Genomic DNA, 19,506 nt, shown 5'->3' with positions numbered 1-19,506 from the left:
TGTAGCATCTATTTCTGCCGACGCACCATATATTGAAGTGAGTTAAGACACTCTGAAATGTTCCTTCCGATCTCTTGAATTTGTGAATGCCACATTCATCATTGAGGGAAACATAATTCCCGAGCCAAAACTGTCGAGAAATACCAAGATGGGTGTCAAGTTGACTGTAGGAAAGGGAGCCCGAGCAAGGAAAGGTTTGGGAAGGTACTTATAAGGAATAGTCAGGACTCTAAAGCCAGTACATCACAAGGCCCGATACGATTTTGGGTTCCAGCCGGACATGCGTCAAAGAAGAAAACAGTGGAAAAAAGATCAGGAGAGAAGGATTGTGAGAACTTTGGACCGAGAAGTAGAATGGGAGCCCATAACATACGCTCCTTTGTCATAAACATTTACATCTGCGGGAATGATATACCCCGGATAGGATAATATACAAAGCACGCTGTTTTTAATTGAAAGGGGTTTTCAAAATGTCAGTATAAATATCATTGACAAAGGAAGTGGGGCTATTAAAGATGTTTCAATGATACGCCATTGTCCTCTTGGTTTCATGTTGAACAATTGGACTGCTGAGGACCTTCTTGTAGTTTATAAGTCTTCAGAGTAATGCTCAAATATTAACCCTCTATTGTGTCCTTAGATATAATAGAACTCTTTTGTAAGAGCTTGCATTCACTCTTTATCATTTAAATGAATATCAATGAAGATGCATTTTATCACGATCTTTCGCATTATCACTAATTTCATAATCATCTCCTCATTTCATAGCCTATCTGTACATTTGCCTCATACCATGCCATAACATTTCGTTTGTTGGTTCCAATACTTGGATGCCCCTCTATAGTTTCCTTTTCCATTCAACTTTCAGGTGCTCAGATATCAACAGCATGAACAAACCCATTACGAGTCCTGAAATCGATTTTGAGAAGGCTGTTTGTTTAGGAGAATTTGAAGTCGAAGAAAATGCTGAAGACTATGTCTCGTCCCCTGACTTGCTAAGAATGGTGAAACAAGAGGATAAATAGATTTTGCCTAATCAAGAATCTGTTAAAACAATAAATCTGGGAACTGAAGAAAGGAAGCAAGTAGTGAAGATTAGGACTTCTATTTCAGGGGGCACCAGACATAATTTGATAGCTTTGCTCCGTGAGTACAAAGATGTACTCGCATGGTCATATCAGGACATGCTAGGATTGGATGAAGATGCAGCGGTCCATAAGCTCCCATTAAAGCCAGAATGCAAGCCCATTCAACAAAAGCTAAGACAGATGAGGCCTGAGATGTTGTTGAAGATAAAAGAGGAAGTCAAGAAGCAATTTGATGATGGCTTCCTACAAGCCTTCAAATATCTAGAATGGGTGGCTAACATAGTCCCGGTACTAAAGAAAGATGGCAAAGTACGAATGTGCATGGATTATCGTGACCTGAATCGAGCAAGTCCTAAAGATAATTTTCCCTTACCACACATTGATACGTTGGTGGATAACACAGCAAAACATTCATTGTTTTCTTTCATGGATGGATTCTCGGGGTATAATCAGATCAAGATGGCCCCTGAGGATATGGAGAAAACTACCTTCGTAACAATGTGGGGAACATTCTGCTACAAGGTGATGCCATTTGGGTTAAAGAATGCTGGAGCAACATATCAGAGGGCTATGGTGACGTTATTCCATGACATGATGCATAAAGAAATAGAGGTCTACGTCGACGATATGATTGCTAAATTTTGAGGGGAAGAAGAGCATGTAGTGAATCTGAAGAAATTGTTCGACAGACTGAGAAAGTTCCAGCTAAAGCTCAATCCGGCCAAATGTACATTTGGGGCTACCTCGGGAAAGTTGCTAGGCTTCATTGTCAGTGAAAGAGGTATCGAAGTTGATCCAGATAAAATAAAAGCCATCCAAGAATCACCACCTCCGCGCACGCAAAAGGAAGTTAGAGAATTTTTAGGGAGATTAAACTACATCGCCCGATTTATCGCTCAACTTACCAACCAATGCGACCCAATCTTTCGGCTTCTTCGAAAACATAACCCGGGAGAATGGAACGAGGAATGCCAGGTGGCCTTTGATAAGATAAAACAATATTTGTCCAGTCCTCCAGTGCTAGTACCGCCAACTCCTGGAAGACCATTGATATTGTATTTGACTGTGTTCGAAAGTTCAATGGGTTGCGTACTGGGGCAACACGACGAGTCAGGAAAGAAAGAAAAAGCGATCTACTACCTCAGCAAAAAGTTTACTGAATATGAGGCAAAATATTCGTCTATTGAGAAATATTGTTGCACTCTGGTTTGGGTAGCTCGGAGACTCAGACAATATATGTTGTATCACACGACATGGCTAATTTCAAAGCTGGACCCAATAAAATACATGATGGAATCGCCGGCACTATCAGGAAGAATGGCACGATGGCAGATCCTCCTTTCGGAATATGACATTGCCTATGTAAGTCAGAAGTCGATAAAAGGGAGCGCAATAGCTGATTTCTTAGCAACTCGAACGACAGAGAAATATGAGCCTTTAATATTCGATTTCCCAGACGAAGACTTAATATGCATCACAGAAATAGAATCCGAGTCATCAAAAGAGAAGTCATGGAAGATGTGCTTTGATGGTGCGTCAAATGCTTTAGGGCATGGAATTGGAGTAATCCTGGTATCACCAGACGGGAATCATTATCCGTTCACTGCAAGACTGAGCTTCTTCTGTACCAATAACATAGCGGAATATGAGGCATGTATCATGGGACTCCGTGCAGCTATTGAACGAAACATCGAAGCTTTAGAGGTATACGGAGACTCAGCCTTGGTGATTTACCAAATCCGTGAAGATTGGGAAGTGAGAGACTCGAAACTGGTTAAATACAGAGATCTAGTGGCAGAGTTGATTAAAGAATTCGAAGAAATAACTTTTAATTACCTCCCACGAGAAGAAAACCAATTGGCTGATGCCTTGGCCACTTTGGCTTCAATGTTCAAAGCAAACTGGGAAACAGAAATAATGCCTCTTCAAATGAGCATATATGAAGCCCCTGCACATTGTTTCAGTATTGAGAAAGTGACAGATGGACGGCCATGGTTCCATGATGTCTTAGAATATATCAAGAATCAAAAGTATCCCGAACAAGCAAACGAGAATGAAAAAAGAACAATCAGAAGAATGGCAGCAGGATTCGTTCTTGATGGGGACATCCTGTACAAAAGAGGAAAAGAACAGATGCTTTTGAGATGTGTGGATGATGTTGAGCTAGAAAAATACTTGAAGAGGTCCATGAGGGAATTTGCGGAACGCATGCCAATGGTTTCAATATGGCCAGAAAGATCATGAGACTCGGTTATTATTGGCTGACAATGGAAAGTGACTGCATCAATTTTGCCAGAAAATGCCACAAATGTCAAATCTAAGGTGATAAAATTCATGTATCCAATTCACCCCTTCATATCATGACTTCTCTGTGGCCTTTTTCTATGTGGGGCATGGATGTCATAGGGCCAATTTCTCCAAAAGCTTCAAATGGACATTGATTCATTTTTTTGGTTATCGATTACTTCACAAAATGGATTGAAGCCGCTTCGTTTGCCAATGTGACGAAGACTGCAGTGTGCAAATTTTTGAAAAAGGAAATCATTTGCTGATATGGTTTGCCTCAAAGAATCATTTCAGATAATGCCATGAATCTGAACAATAAGATGATGGAAGAAGTGTGCGAGTAATTCCAAATAAATCATCATAACTCCTCGCCCCATCGCCCAAAGATGAACGGGGCTGCGGAAGCAGCCAACAAAAATATTAAGAAGATCATTGGGAAAATGACTGAGACATATAAAGATTGGCACGAGAAACTACCATTTGCTTTGTATGCATATCGCACATCTGTGCGAACATCTACAGGAGCAACTCCTTTCTCTCTGGTTTATGGAATAGAAGCTGTGCTACCTATTGAGGTTGAGATCCCCTCTCTACGAGTCTTAATGGAATCAAAGTTAGAAGAAGCAGAATGGGTACAAGCTCGATATGATCAGCTAAACCTCATTGAAGAAAAGCGTCTTAGGGCAATTTGTCATGGACAAATGTACCAGAAAAGAATGATCACAGCCCATGACAAGAAGGTACGGCCAAGAGAATTCCATGAAGGAGAACTCGTGCTGAGGAAAATTCTCCTAATACAAAAAGACCTGCGAGGAAAATGGGCACCAAATTGGGAAGGACCATGTGTCGTAAAGAATGCATTCTCAGGAGGAGCTTTGATCCTTACCAAGATGGATTGGAAAGAGTTGTTGAATCCAGTGAACTCAGATGCTGTGAAGAAATATTATGCTTAAGATGAAAACCCGAAAAGGGCATCTTCAAAAAAAAAAAGGGGGATCAAGGCGAAAACCCGAAAAGGGCGTCTTGATTAGTACAAAAAGATTAGGATGAAAACCCGAGAGGGCGTCCTAATGAAACAAACCTGGTGGTCGAACGATAGGTCAAGCAGTGAGGCTATAGTATTTGAAGCATTTCTGAAAGCTCGAAATCTTCTACGCAAGAAGCCGCGCTCGAAAAGATTTTTGATTGAGAAACGAGAAAGAGTTCATGTGTTGAATATCTAGAGCATTTGTATCAGTTGAATACGATCCTTTCTTTCTTTTTGACATTTTTTACTCTCATTGGTTAACTTGCTTTGTTTGCCACATTTGAAATAGATGAATATTAAATATCATTTTTGTCCCTATCTGACCTTTTTCATGCATCTCATTATGTGTTTATTTACATGATAAATGGTGAAATGACATACTCTAAACAAAAGAAATGTTAAGCATTACCTGGATGAAAATTTGATAAGCACAAAAGTCTCAAAGTAAGAACAAAGTTCAATCGGGGGCAGAAGAGTGATATCTGAGAAACGTCGATTACTCTGAAGCTTGAAGACAGGTATAAGGCCTGAAGAGAAAGTCGAGAATCAAAGCAATGAACACAGATCCTCAACAATCGTGGCTAAATGGACATACGACAAGCATGCTTAAGGAGCACTGCATAATCATGTAGGCATAAAAGCATTTAAGACAAACATGTGCATATCATGATAATATCATGCATGACATATACAGGTACTCCAGTAGAGCAAGAAGATGTGATGATAGCTGAAAAGACACATGAGTTCCACCAGATGACATGTTCTGGTATTCTGATGTTTTATTTCAAAATTCAATTCATATTGCGAGAAGTGAGTTGAGCCTCGGGACACGCTGAGTTATTGTCAATTTTTCGTATGTTTAAAAAAATCAACTCATATTGCGAGAGGTGAGTTGAGCCTCAGGACACGCTGAGGTATTTTTAATTTCTGTTGTCAAAAAAATCAACTCATATTGCGAGAGGTGAGTTGAGCCTCGGGACACGCTGAGGTATTGTCAATTTTTCGTATGTTTCAAAAAATCAACTCATATTGCGAGAGGTGAGTTGAGCCTCAGGACACGCTGAGGTATTTTTAATTTCTGTTGTCAAAAAAATCAACTCGTATTGCGAGAGGCGAGTTGAGCCTCAGGTCACACGCCGAGGTATTTTCAATTTCCGTTTTTCAATTTCTGTCTTTCAAAAAAAAATCAACTCATATTGCGAGAGGTGAGTTGAGCCTCAGGACACGCTGAGGTAATTTCAATTTCTGTTGTCAAAAAATCAACTCGTATTGCGAGTGGCGAGTTGAGCCTCAGGTCACACGCCGATGTATTTTCAATTTCCGTTTTTCAATTTCTGTTTTTCAAAAAATCAACTCATATTGCGAGAGGTGAGTTGAGCCTCAAGACACGCTGAGGTAATTTCAATTTCTGTTGTCAAAAAAATCAACTCGTATTGTGAGAGGCGAGTTGAGCCTCAGGTCACACGCCGAGGTATTTTCAATTTCCGTTTTTCAATTTCTGCCTTTCAAAAAAATCAACTCATATTGCGAGAGGTGAGTTGAGCCTTGGCTCACGCGCTGAGCTATTTTCAATTTCTGTCTTTCAAAAAAATCAACTCATATTGCGAGAGGTGAGTTGAGCTTCAGATCACACACTGAGGTATTTTTTCAATTTATATTTTTCAAAAAATCAACTCACATTGCGAGATGTGAGTTGAGCCTCGGGTCACATGTCGAGGTATTTTCAAAATCTGTTTTTCAAATTCTGTTTTCAAAAATCAACTCATATTGCGAGAAGTGAGTTGAGCCTTGGCTCACGTGCTGAGCTATTTTCAATTTCTGTTTTTTTCAAAAAAATTCAACTCATATTGCGAGAGGTGAGTTGAGCTTTTTAATTTCTGCGAGAGTTGAGTTGAGTCTTTTAATTTCTGTTTTTCAAAAATCAACTCATATTGCGAGAGGTGAGTTGAACCTCCAGTCACATATCGAGGTATTTTCAAAATCTGCTTTTCAAGTTAAGTTTCAAAAAATCAACTCATATTGCGAGAGGTGAGTTGAGCCTTGGCTCACGCGCTGAGCTATTTTCGATTTCTGTTTTTAATGTCTGTTTTTAGAGAGTCAATTCATATTGCGAAAAATGAGTTGAGCTCAGGAGCACATGCCGAGTAGAGAATAAAGATTGAAGCTGATTGAAGACGTCAGATTCTGTCTCCTTAAAGTTGCAGTGGAGTTGTTCAAGGACATCAGATCTTGCCTTTTTGAAGTCACAGAAGAAAAGACCACAAACCTTATCTCATTGAAGCGATAGAAGAGCAGATTAAAGTTGTAGATCTCACCTTTCTGAAGTTACAGTGAAGTAGGTCGAAGCCATAAATTTCATATCCTTGAAGTTACATTGGAATAGATTGAAGCTACAAGGCGTATATCATAAGATGCAGTGGAGTGAACCAAAGCTACAAGATGCAGTGGACTGAAAAGGGACTAACTAAACAAGAAGAGTTCCAAAGCAAGTCAAGACCTAGCAAGACCGGGCAAATTTGGTCTTCCTTGAAAGTCTTTGCTCTATTATCGTTGCACGACAATGAGCAAAGAGGGGCAGCTGTAGAAGCCCAAATTGCCTGGGCCCGATTATATCAAAACCCAACCAAACCTCTAAACCCACTAAAACCCTTAACCCATGACCCATTTACATCTACCCAAACCCATTACAAAACCCAAATATTAAACCCAATTCAAAAGCCCATTAAGCCCCCCAAAAAAACCTAACCCAAAAAAAAACCTAACCCAAAAAAAAAACCAAGAAACCCTAGCCACTTACCCACTTTCCCACTTGCCCCATTTTTCCTCCCATTTTTGATATCCATTGTCTACCACCACCACCTACAAAATAGAAAAAGAAATAATAGAAAATCATGTAAAAGATGGCTATAAAAAGCCATTCAAAAATCATGTAAAGGGGGGATTTTACAAAGATTGAAAAATGAGACAAACACAAAAATCCCTTTAAATTTTGAACACAAAAGAAACATCAATAAAAAGGTTGCATTTTTTTCTTTTTTCCTCTTCTTTCGAATATTTTTTCTTTCTTTTTTTGTGTTATTTTTTCTTTCTTTATATATACATATATTGTTAAGAAAAAAATTACCTTTTCCGACCACCGTGGGAGGTGGCCGGCGGTGGCCGGCGCCGGTGATGGGCGGCGGCCGACGATCGGCCGGTGACCGGCCCCCTTGGCCGGATTTCCTTTCCCCCTCCCTTCTCTCTTCTTTCCCCTTCTTTTTTTTAGGTATTTTATATATATTATGTATATATTTTTAATGCCATTAGTTATATATTTCTTATGTATATATTCTTAAATACTATTATATATACATATATATATTTTAAATACCATATTGTGTATATATTATTATTACAAATTATTACTATTGCTAGTATTATTATAACTATTATTATATTAGTGTATATTTTATGTACATATGTATATATATTTGTACATATCATTATTTTATATTATTGTTGTAAATTTTTTATGTATATATTTTTTATGTACGTTTCCTAATATTTTCTTTTATTGTAGATATTATTATTATTACATACTTTTATTATATGCATATATATATGTATTTTTATGTACATATTATTATTTTATATTATTATTACCAAATATATCATTTTTCCTATTTTATTATTAGTACATGATTTGTTTTTATTTTGCAAATATCATTATTATTGTTATTCTAATATTCTAGTATTCCATGTTAATATTTTTCATTAATGATATCATTTTTTTGCGTCCTTTATCTATTTTTAATTTCTCACTTTAGGAATATTTTTTCTCATGTTTTAATTAATTTCAAAAATAAGGCAATGTACCGATTTAATATTAAGCCATCGATTTCATCGCTATGTTGGGTGAAATTCGTCGGCTTGTGTTAAAAAACGGGACACCCTTTCTAAAAAAAAAATCGAAAACTAAAAATTCTCATTTTTTAATCGGATCACGATTAAATATTATATTGAACTCGTATTTTTGAAAATCAAGTCAACACATGTTTATGAGATACCAATTTTGGGCGTCGCGAGGGTGCTAATACCTTCCTCGCGCGTAACTGACTTCTGAACCCCAATTTTTCTCTGGACTTTCACGTAGACCTAAATTTGGCCTTCTTTTTGTTTTAAAATAATTTTATTAGGTATCCGATCACACCTATAAAAAAGGATCGGTGGCGACTCCCTTTGCTAAAAAAATCGAAAGTTGGTTTTCAAATGCTTAATAAATCGCCACAATTAGTGACCAAGCGAAACTAAAAAAATTTTTACGTCGCTACAATATGCATGTCAAATATTGACATAAAGAGGAATAGTCATAATAATAACTTAACACAAATTACATTAATTGAAATTTCTTTTAAAAAAAACATGTATATATAACTATCATTATTAGATTTTAGTTGTAAAAATAAATATTCGAATGTTATCCAAAGCAAATATTTCATCTAGAAAATAAAATAAAATAATTATGAAAATACGTATACCGTATATTTTAATGGGAGTTATACAGGTAAATTATATAAATTCGAAATGACGTGAACTTCACTATGAACTCGTAAAAGCTCGTGCTGATAACGTGTTATAGAAAAATTAATAAAACAATAAATAAAAGTGGATGAAAATACAAGAGAAATTTTCATAGTCATATTTTCACTTACAAAGTGCTATTTATAAGCTTCTTTACATTCAATTACATTTAATGAACTAAATTTTCTTAATTACTCCATTTAATGATCTCCTGATTATAAATGAAGTAAAAAATTTTGTTACTTTAATATGATTAGGGGTTATAGACATCCATTTAATTTACAACATCAATAATTTATTAAGTTAATTTTTATTTTTTCTTTAAATCAAAAAATGATGAAACACCATGAAAGGCTACTTAAAACTTGAAATGGTTTTTTATGAAAATTCAACAATTCGTAAAACATTGAAAAATTAATTAATACATGAAAAAATTACTTGAAACATGAAAACTTACTTAAAACTCGAAACGATATTTAAGAAATTAATTCGTAAAACATTAAAGTACATTACTTAAAATGTGAATAATATTTTAAGAAATTAAGCATTTTACAAATATTGAAAGAAATATTTAATTTACGAAACGTGAAAATGTTTATAAAAAAATTAAATCGTAAAACTTTAAAAATTATTAAAAAATTACTTAATAGATGAAAGGGTTAACTATCTCTTTTCAAGTAAGAGAATACAAGATTTTAGTGTATGTTATCAACTTAATTAAGTCTAAAATTAAGTTGCGCCCAATTTCAAGTCATTAATTTATTTACTTTAAATAGATTTCGATTATTTGATAAACATAACAAATTAAAAGTTAATATTATAAATTGATTCTCCCCGCCTATTAAGATTATATATAATAGAAAATTATATCAAGGTACACCACGATATAAGTAAGAAATAAATAAATTTATGTAAAAGTTAATGAGGTTTTGGTTGAATGGTAAAACATAGATATAAAAACTAATGAGGTATAAGTTCCAAATCATATTGTGTACATTTTGCTATAAAAATACTTTTAAAATAATATAATTTACTTTGAAAAGTAAAGGTGTTTTTCGTCTTTGTCCAGCTGAATTGATATTCAATCAACTTATGATACTAACTCTGTTGGAGAGTATAAATTATGTAAGTTTAGAGAAAAATCAAATTTATTGCATTAAAACAAAATTCATAAATCCTAATTATACATAGCTATCATTTACAACATGATGAAACTCAAATTTCATCATTTTTATTGCATTGAAACCACCTGTATTAAATAATGAATTGAGATCTCCATAAACTTAAGGTTCTACAATGATCTTACCAGTGGCATGGCCATCAATGCTTTTAGCCCATGCTTCTTCGGCCTTACTTAAGGGATGTATAGAGTCGACTACGGCTTTAATCTTCCCTTCTTTCACAAAATTAAGAAGAAAATCGAGTTTCTCTTTCTTAGGTGTCATAAGCAATGGAACTAATTGTTTCTTTGAAAAGGTAAGCTTTTGTAAAGCGTTAGTCATGAAAACCCTAGGAGTAGGAGTAATGTCGAATACTTTGCCGTTTGTGCTCAAATTGGGCTTGAAAGTGGACCAAGGAAAGCCGGTTGCACAGTGGATTACAGCGTCGTATTTGCGGCCGGAAGGGCTTTTGAGAGCTGCCCCGTCAGGGGTCTTGTAGTCGATAACCTCGTCTGCTCCGAGGCTCTTGACTAAATCAAGATTACGTGCGCCACAAGTGGCTGTCACGTGTGCGTTTCCGAGCTTTGCTAGTTGAACTGCATATTGACCTACGCCGCCCGATGCGGCAGTAATCAGGAGGTTTAGTTGCTGGCCGGTTTTTTCGTAGTTGAACCCGGGAGTACGGAGGAGACACTCGTGAGCTGCGAGGCCGGCGATCGGTAAAACTGCTCCTTGAAAAGCCGTTACCTCTGGAGGCCTTGAAACTGTCAAATTCTCCTTCGCCACAGCAAATTCAGCCAGTCCACCTCCACATATGTTCTGTCATTGCAATATATATTCGTAATAATTTGCCATAGCCAATGACTTAAAACGATGCTAAATTGCAGATGAAACAAAGCTCCTTTATTAAACGAACAAAGTCTGAGGATCACTTACTCGGAAATGATAGTCATGTAAATAAGGTGATTGCATTATAAACATGATACGACTCAATACCGAAAGAGATACGGCACAAAAGTTTGGGGCTTTGGGGTTGTTCCAATAATAACCAACAAATAGTTTAAGTGGAACACAGACTTGAACAGGTAACGGGACACGACAGTCCTTGGGACTTCCAAATATATGAAAAAGCTTTAAAAAGTTCAGATTTTTCTTCAAGAACTATTGGGGTTGCACAAATGCCATAAACTATTTATCCAAATTGAATTACCATGCTACCCTGAAGCTCGTATTCGTATCTGATACTCTTATCTGATACATATTGTCAAACATGTAACAAATACTCGCACTCAAATCAGAATAACATAGACCGGAAGAATAAGAATGGCAACTTACGAAAAGCACGGCCACAACTTTATCGCCAGCTTTGAAATTCTTGACTCCTGATCCGACCTCAAAGACTTCTCCTGCTGCATCAATACCTTCTCCAACAAAAAATTCTTTAGCCAAATAGGCATTTGAAATATTGGCATTGAAGAGAAGTGCAATGTTTGCAGATGGAGAGATAAATGGAAGGTACCAGGTATGTGGGGGAATTTGCGAGGCAAAAATGGCCACACTATCCCTTTCTGTATTCTCAAGTCAAATGGATTTATACTAGTTGCCTCCATTTTTAGTAAAACTTCATCTTGTTTTGGAGAAGGAACTTGAAGTTCAACATGCTGCAGCAAATACATTTTCAGATATATGTTATAATTGTACCATGAACCCTCTCAGTTTCATATCCCTTTTGGAGTTTTGAACAACACGCCCGCACGCACTGCCACATGCAGGAGTAACATGCACCTTCATATCATTAAGTCGTTTCACTGCAAATGAGTGGATAGACCTCTCTGCCTTCCACAATACAAAGCATATACATACATACATAAACAGATGCATGCATACATACATGCATCCATGCCTACAGTGTAGGATACCACCACAGTCACATGCAGGGTAATATACACCTTGATATCATGAAGTTGTTTCACTGCAAACGAGTGGATAGACCTCTCTGTCTTCCACAATACAAATTGGAATTTCAGAGCTTTGACTCAAACAAAGCTTTCAATGCCTACTTTTTTTTCTTTTTTTTTATCTTTTTACGTAAGAGAAAGATTGTATATATTAAGTTTCGAAATCCGAAGTCGTCGGATATTATTGTTAAAGATGACTAAGCTAAGCTTCAGATTTAGCAACTTTTTATTTTGCTATAATACCTACATAAATCAACACCAAAAGCATAAACAATATGAACTTCTATATTACTTAGTAAATTAAAAGTAATTTAAAACCTTTCTTTAATTATCCATTCTTACTCTCCCTTGGTCAATATAATCACACTAGATAAACAATCTGGACTCAAATCTCCATTTCTAACCGTTTTATGAATTTATACTCCTACCTTATAAAAACTCGGAAATTAATCCTCTATTTTAATTTATTTATATTCTTCTATAAAAAAACTGAGATGTTAGTCCAATAAGTTCATCTTCATATTGTCAAACATCACCTTAAAACTGACATTAAAGATCAACAGTTAGGCAAAAATGAAATAGTAAAACTCGATAGTTAATCAATTTTAAGAAAAAAAAAGAGAGAAGAAGAAGCAAAAATCAGTAGTTGAAACTGAATTAATTTCCAGTTTTCATAATGTCGAATTTTGTTAAATTAAATTCAATTCTGATAAAATAGAGTTATGAGATTCATAATTAGATCATTTTTACTTTGTTTTAACTTTTGATCTCGGAAAATTATAAGAAAAAATGCTAACAAAAAGACAAAAAAAAATGAAAAAGCAAGCAAATAAAAGGATGAAGAAGATTACTTTCAAAGCAGCGGCGCCTCCGCCATAAGTGTTATATTGAACAGCACGCATCATAGTATTCTTAGCCATTTTCAGTTGTGAGTAGAAAATGAATGAAGAAGGTAACTGAGAATTGAGAAGATAAAAGAGAAAGCGGGAAGGACCAGAAAGTGTGATTAAATTATGTAGCTTTTGCAATTAGATAATTGGGCTTTGAGGGGTTGTTTTTATAGTGAAATTTCAGACATGGAAATGAGGCCTGCATTTAGCTAAATTAACGGGTATACCCCTCTTCCAACAAATTCGCAGAAAACCTTTGGTTACATTTCTATACTTTTTATGTATTATTATGTTAAACTGTTATTATAGATACTTGAGGATGAATTAATCGAAGGACAAGAAAATGATAAAAATCAAGTTAATATACTACAATAAATGGCTTTGATTAAGATAGACATGTAATTTAATAATTTTAATTTTTTTAATAAATTCACAAAAAAAGGTTAAAAAAGGTTTTTCCACTTTCACAATTTTAGCAACTACTCACAATATAAACAAAATTTTAAATAAAATTCGCTTACATGAAAAAAGGAATCAGTTTCATTCAACTTTTTGTTACTTTATTTATAATTATTAATATTTTAAGAAAAATATTGTTTTATTTTATTTTATTTTTCACCCAAGTGTGTTATTGTACAGTAATGGATCTAAAGAGCTAGCAGGAGTCGACCCCTTAAAACAGGAAATTGGTCATTTAGATTTTTTAAAAATTTTAAAATTTTAAATTAGTAAAAGTAAAATTATACTTTAATCTCTTAAAATAATAATAAAAATATTAGATTAATCTTCTAAAAATGATAAAAATTTAATTTAATCTTTTAAAAATTATAAAAATATAAATTATTAAAAATTAAAATTTAATTTTTATCCTTCAAAATTTTTCTCCCTTCACCTTGGATTAGTTCATATTGTATTATTTCATATATTATTCTATAATCAAATTAAATATATTTTTAAAGTTTGTATATTTATATGAGAATTTCTCTGTAAATTATTTATATTGTATAAATAAGTTCATGTATTGTAAATTATTTTTTACAATCATAACTTCTTGAATGTGCTACAATTGATTTCTTCTTCTACTCGTTGTATCAAACTTGCCGGCTTGTCCCATTTCAAACCTCTACTTTTCTCCTTGCCAATAATTACTGATTTTCAACGATTTTTAATACATTTTATTATCTCAAAATTTCATATTTTATAATTTTTATTCCCTAATTAAATATTTAAAAATCATTTATTCATATAAATTTTAATATAAAAATTCTATCGATTTTTAATACATTTTATTATCTCACAATTTCATATTTTATATTTTTTATATCCTAATTATATATTTAAAAATCATTTGTTGATATAAATTTCAATATAATAATAATTCTTTCAATTTTGATTCAATGTGCAATGTCATATATAAATTTTGATTTTATAACTACATTATCAAGTTAAAACAACTTTACATTATATTACACACACAATTATATTAATTCAATATGACAAAAGAATGTATGTATTTATTTCTTTTAAACATGTACAATTGAAATAAATCAAAGTTTTATAAATACATATGAACCTCAATTTAAATTTTATTTATATAATAACACCAAATAAAAATTTATGTATCAAATTATAAGTTTAATCAATATTTATGTATAAATTTAATATTTATCCCTATAAATATTAAAATATTCACTTATTCATATAATTAACACATATTTTCAAAAAAGATTTTGAACTATTAAATATTTTTACATAAAAACAAATTTATAAGCAAAACTTTAATTAAAAAATTGAAATATGAACATAGTTAAAATACATACAATTCAAACCTCAAATATGAACTAATAAGAAAAAGCATACAAGTCCAACATAATCACATTTCATTGTTGAAATTGTCAAACCAAAAAGCAAGGAAATGTAGGAACCACACAAAAGAAGAGCTAATTTGTGAATACAGAGCTTACAACATATTAAGAAAATTTTGCAACCAAAATGTAATATTAGCCATACATGATACATTTCATAAACATAATTTTCAAAGTCCACAAATCCTAATTATCCATACAAGCAACATGACCTCCAAGCATCGCTGTTTATTGTTTTAATTGCTTATAACTGCAGTTAGTCTAATAAAGTAATATTTTATAGACTAAGGCTCCACAATGATCTTACCAGTGGCATGACCATCAATGCTCTTAGCCCATGCTTCTTCAGCCTTACTTAAGGGATACTTCGAATCGATTACCGTCTTAAGCTTCCCGTCTTTCACCAAGTTAACGAGATAATTGAGGTTCTCCTTCTTAAGTGACACAAAGAGTGGTTCCAGCTTCTTCTTTGAGAAAGTAAGCTTTTTCATAGCAAAAGTTAGGAAAGCACTAGGACCAGGGGTTATATCGATTACCTTCCCATTTGAACTTAGATTAGGTTCAAAGGTAGACCAAGGAATGCCCGCTGCACAGTGGATCACTGCATCATATTTGCGACCCGAAGGGCTTTTCAGAGCTGCCCCGTCGGGAGTCTTGTAGTCAAGAACCTCGTCTGCTCCAAGGCTTTTGACAAAATCCAGATTACGAGCCCCACAAGTGGCTGTTACATGTGTGTTTCCAAGCTTTGCTAGTTGAACTGCGTAATGACCTACACCACCTGAAGCAGCAGTAATCAAGAGGTTTACTTGCTGGCCACTTCCGTCAAGCTTGACCCCAGCTGCCTGGGAGAGTGCCTGGTGAGCTGTGAGACCAGCAACAGGCAAACCTGCACCTTCGGCAGCTGATACTTCTGGTGGCCTTGCAACTGTCAGATTCTCCTTAGCCACAGCATATTCAGCTAGTCCACCTCCGGTCTATCATTGTAAATATAATTCATTATAGAAGAGAGTCATAGCAATCGACATAACTGATACTGATTCGTTGATAATATAAATAGAAGATAAATTCACTGAACCACTGGACTGCAGTAAGGATATCTAAGTTTCTCTCAGCCAAATGGCCACATAATGAGAGTAATGATAGTCACATAGACAAAGGATGGTTGCATTCTAAACACGATACCGATTAATCCAAACAGGCAAGCAGGTCAATTCTAAGCGGTTCTCATGGCTAAGCTAATCAAGATCACTCATTGGAAGACCAACATGGTTTACTAGAACAAAAAATGTAGCACCAGTCCTTAGAATTTCTTTTTATGGGGCTACAATTTACGCGCATTCCATCATTGTTGGATTCAAAAGTTGATCTTTTGGCCATGAGGAGATCCATATTTTACCTCAAGAATTGTTGCCTAAAGTCCTACCAAGCTCAACGCCCAATTAATTACTCGAGCTAATACCAAAAATACAAATATCATTGACTATTTTTCAAATTGTGATCCATTAAGCTAGTAAAATACTGGTGATTCTTCCACTCTTCAAGAAGAAATCTCCTTTCTGATTGTTCTCAGAATGATTAATGACATGCCGGCAAGATTGTTTGAACCAGATTAGACCAGCTGATCGGACTGTTGGACAAAGATCCAGCTAGAGTACCTATCCGGAAGAAGGCTTTGAACCTTTTGACTCAGGAATCAATACGGACTGGTTGAACCACTTAAATCAGATTTTATATTTTATATTTTATATATTTTTTAATTAATTATTTAATCAAAATGGTGGTATCATCAGTTCAACCACCTATCTGATTCTGAAAACTAAGCCTACTGGCCAGACTTTTTATGCTGACTTGGGGAGGGGGGGATTAAGAATGAGAACTAGAACTTACAAAATGATGAAGCATGGCTACAACTTTATCCCCAGCTTTGAAATTTGTAACTCCTGGTCCAATCTTTACGACTTCTCCTGCTACATCACTAGCTGCAAAAAAAATATATTTAAGATATCAAATCTTCCATGACAAGAGGGTGCCAAAATTACCATCAATAACCACAATTGCTTAAACTAAGAGACCTGCCAACCAGCTTATTATTATGTTGGTTAATTATAGAAAAAGGATATGCCTTAACAAATAGACAAATTCTGTCCTTTAATGATAACTTGAGTTAAATAGACACATTCTTTTCCCATCAATAGTTACCACTAAAGCAAACTCCACAATGTAAATCGACGCAAATTAGATTACAAGTTGAATAATCCGGCAGATACTAAGTAAATTTTTCAGAAAGCCCTGCTAGGGAATTCAACATAGTAATACAACAAAAACAGATTGTGAAGACTCACGTAACTTGAGATATACTTAACAATAGTGTTTTAGAAATCAGGCCACTCGTTCGCTGGTTTGATGAATTCGATTGGTTCAATTAAAAAAAAAACTAAAAAACTCAAAATACTCGGTTCAACTGGTTTTTTAATCTGTTGAACCGGCCAGTACTGGTTCTCAATCCAAACTAGTTCAAAGTCATTCTCTAAACTGATACCTCGACTAGTTCCCAATCCAACCGTCGGTTCAACTGGTCCGTATCTATTCAAAGTCATTCTCCGGATCAATACCTTGGCCTATTCCTAGTCTAACTGGCCAGTCTGATCCGGTTCAAACATCATTGACAAAAAAAATTCTCAAGAAAATTTCAAGACAGAAAAAGTGAAAAGAACAAAATATATAAACTACCAGGTATGCAGGGGAATTTTCTAGGTAAAAATGGACGAAGCACCCCTTCCTGTATTTTCCAGTCAACTGGGTTTAGACTAATTGCGTCCAGTTTAAGCAATATTTCATCTTTATTTGGAGTGGGTATTGGAACTTCAACATGCTGTAACAAGCACAAAAAATTCAAAGCTGTTATGACATCAAGTCACTGGTAAATTTTCTTTTCAAGTTTATATCAAGCAGGTCCATATAAAAAATTTCTTTTGTTTTAATTGTTTGTTTTTGGTGGTTTAGTGTTGCTGTGGGTGGAGTTTTCCAAACAACCAATTTTGTCTTGTTTTGTGGTATTAATAAAGCATGCCGATTAAATTTTAAAAAAAAAATAAAAAGAGTATCAACCTATCAACCTCTCGGTCTCAGATCTCTTCCAAGAGCAAATCCTTATTTACTTCCGTTCCAGAATGTGCTTTCAATCACAATTTTTTAACTAATAGAATTTTGAATCCGACGATAAAATCAGTTAACACTTAACTTCACTATCAAGTCCTAGCCCATAAGTCACAGATCTTTTTTGGAATTTTTAATTCCAAAAGAGCAAATACTTAATTTACTTCAATTCCTGAAAATTCCAGCATCCTAGTGCATCGGAGTACTCATTCAAATTATCTATATGCTTTCAATCACAAATTTAACAAATAAAATTTTGAATCCGACGATAAAATCGGTCAACACTTAACTTCTCCATCAAGTCAACCTCACAATCTCATATCCTTGTCGTGAAATTTTAATTCCGAATAGCAAATTCCCTATAGTTCATTTCCGTTCCAGAAAATTCCAATTCCTTAATAACTCACGGCACTCATTGAAATCATATTCATGCTTTCTTCAATCACAAGTTAAACTAATAGAATTTTGAATCCGAAGAGCAAACTTAGATCAATATAAACACTAGATTAACAACCTTAATTGAAGTCTCCACTAAAAAAAGGAACTAAACTTATATGATAAAACAGTAAGAAAAAAGTAAAAGCAAGCAAAATGGATCATCATAATGAAGTAGATTTTTACCTTCAAAGCAGCAGCGCCTCCGCCATAGCTGTTATATTGTAAAGCATGCATAAGAGTTTCAGCCATTTCTTTCACTAAAAGAGATCAATCGAAGCTTTTTTTTATAAGAAAAAATGAAGTTCAAAGAATGTCGTATGGATGCCGTAGGAGCGAATTGTATTGTTAACCGCTAGCCATAACAATATAAACAAATGGGGACCACATTGTTAATTTGACGGATATACCCTGGATGATTTTGCAAGAAATCTCTTGAAATGTTGAATTTGGTAGCTGCTAAAGTTGTATTATTTATTTCATATTTAAAAAATATTTATCTATTATCATATTTAAATGTTTATTATCATATTTAAGTCTTTTATTAAATTAATATCATTTTCAATTGAGTCACAACTCAATAATGAATTTATTAAAAACTTCTTATTTTTTTAGATAAAAAAATGGAAGCAATTATAAAATTATTCCAATACCATCACACATAAGCCGAACATTCAATCGTAATTGCTCCACGACCACTGTCGAAGTCTCCGTAAACGCTATCAGACCATAAGGGAAAGCTCTCATCATCCTAACTAGTGTAAGCACAGCTACATTGGCTTTTTTAAGAGTTTGTTGTATGATCACCTACCATTATCTCCTACATAACTCCTGGATTCTCAAGACCAAATCCCTGTTCAAATGCCCAGAAGATTTATCTAAAATGGCTTCCACAGCTTGAGCGCAATTCTTATCGACAATAATATTAGCCCAATTAACACCCACGTCAGAAGGAGTCTATCGTAAATCGCCCAAAGCTCAACCTGCTCTACACTACAATTGTAAATATTTCAAAAACTTCTCATTTAAATCAATACTAAATATAATTTTAAAGGTAATTTTATCCTTTTACATATAAAAT

At 34.3% G+C, this 19,506-nt stretch overlaps 2 protein-coding genes across 2 annotated transcripts; both read right to left on the bottom strand.

The window, feature by feature from the left end:
- Nucleotides 1-10,108: 10,108 nt before the first annotated feature.
- On the bottom strand, nucleotides 10,109-13,113 carry LOC107943452 (chloroplast envelope quinone oxidoreductase homolog). Its single transcript, XM_016877209.2, has 4 exons — nucleotides 12,931-13,113; nucleotides 11,641-11,782; nucleotides 11,457-11,542; nucleotides 10,109-10,940 (listed from the first exon to the last, which is right to left on the bottom strand). Exons 1-4 carry the CDS (start codon nucleotides 12,997-12,999, stop codon nucleotides 10,245-10,247), a joined length of 993 nt encoding a protein of 330 aa, XP_016732698.1. The 5' UTR covers nucleotides 13,000-13,113; the 3' UTR covers nucleotides 10,109-10,244.
- Nucleotides 13,114-14,913: 1,800 nt separating this feature from the next.
- On the bottom strand, nucleotides 14,914-18,770 carry LOC121232161 (chloroplast envelope quinone oxidoreductase homolog). Its single transcript, XM_041117642.1, has 4 exons — nucleotides 18,612-18,770; nucleotides 17,565-17,706; nucleotides 16,722-16,813; nucleotides 14,914-15,808 (listed from the first exon to the last, which is right to left on the bottom strand). The coding sequence occupies exons 1-4, from the start codon at nucleotides 18,675-18,677 to the stop codon at nucleotides 15,119-15,121; spliced, it is 990 nt and encodes a 329-aa protein (XP_040973576.1). The 5' UTR covers nucleotides 18,678-18,770; the 3' UTR covers nucleotides 14,914-15,118.
- Nucleotides 18,771-19,506: the final 736 nt, after the last annotated feature.

This window comes from Gossypium hirsutum, chromosome A07 (assembly GCF_007990345.1).
Source record: "Gossypium hirsutum isolate 1008001.06 chromosome A07, Gossypium_hirsutum_v2.1, whole genome shotgun sequence".
NCBI classification, from domain to species: domain Eukaryota; kingdom Viridiplantae; phylum Streptophyta; class Magnoliopsida; order Malvales; family Malvaceae; genus Gossypium; species Gossypium hirsutum.
The sequence above is the reverse complement of the archived record's forward strand: the minus strand, read 5'-3'. Positions and strand labels throughout refer to the sequence as shown.

Excerpts from the sequence above, each read along its gene's own strand:
- LOC107943452 (XM_016877209.2), bottom strand. The coding sequence starts at position 12,999 with ATGGCTAAGAATACTATGATGCGTGCTGTTCAATATAACACTTATGGC. Across the intron at positions 11,543-11,640 it reads CAAATTCCCCCACATACCTG|GTATTGATGCAGCAGGAGAA; the intron begins GTACCTTCCATT and ends TTGTTGGAGAAG. Across the intron at positions 10,941-11,456 it reads AAGTTGTGGCCGTGCTTTTC|AACATATGTGGAGGTGGACT; the intron begins GTAAGTTGCCAT and ends TTGCAATGACAG.
- LOC121232161 (XM_041117642.1), bottom strand. The coding sequence starts at position 18,677 with ATGGCTGAAACTCTTATGCATGCTTTACAATATAACAGCTATGGCGGA. Across the intron at positions 16,814-17,564 it reads AAAATTCCCCTGCATACCTG|CTAGTGATGTAGCAGGAGAA; the intron begins GTAGTTTATATA and ends TTTTTTTTGCAG. Across the intron at positions 15,809-16,721 it reads TAGCCATGCTTCATCATTTT|ACCGGAGGTGGACTAGCTGA; the intron begins GTAAGTTCTAGT and ends TTACAATGATAG.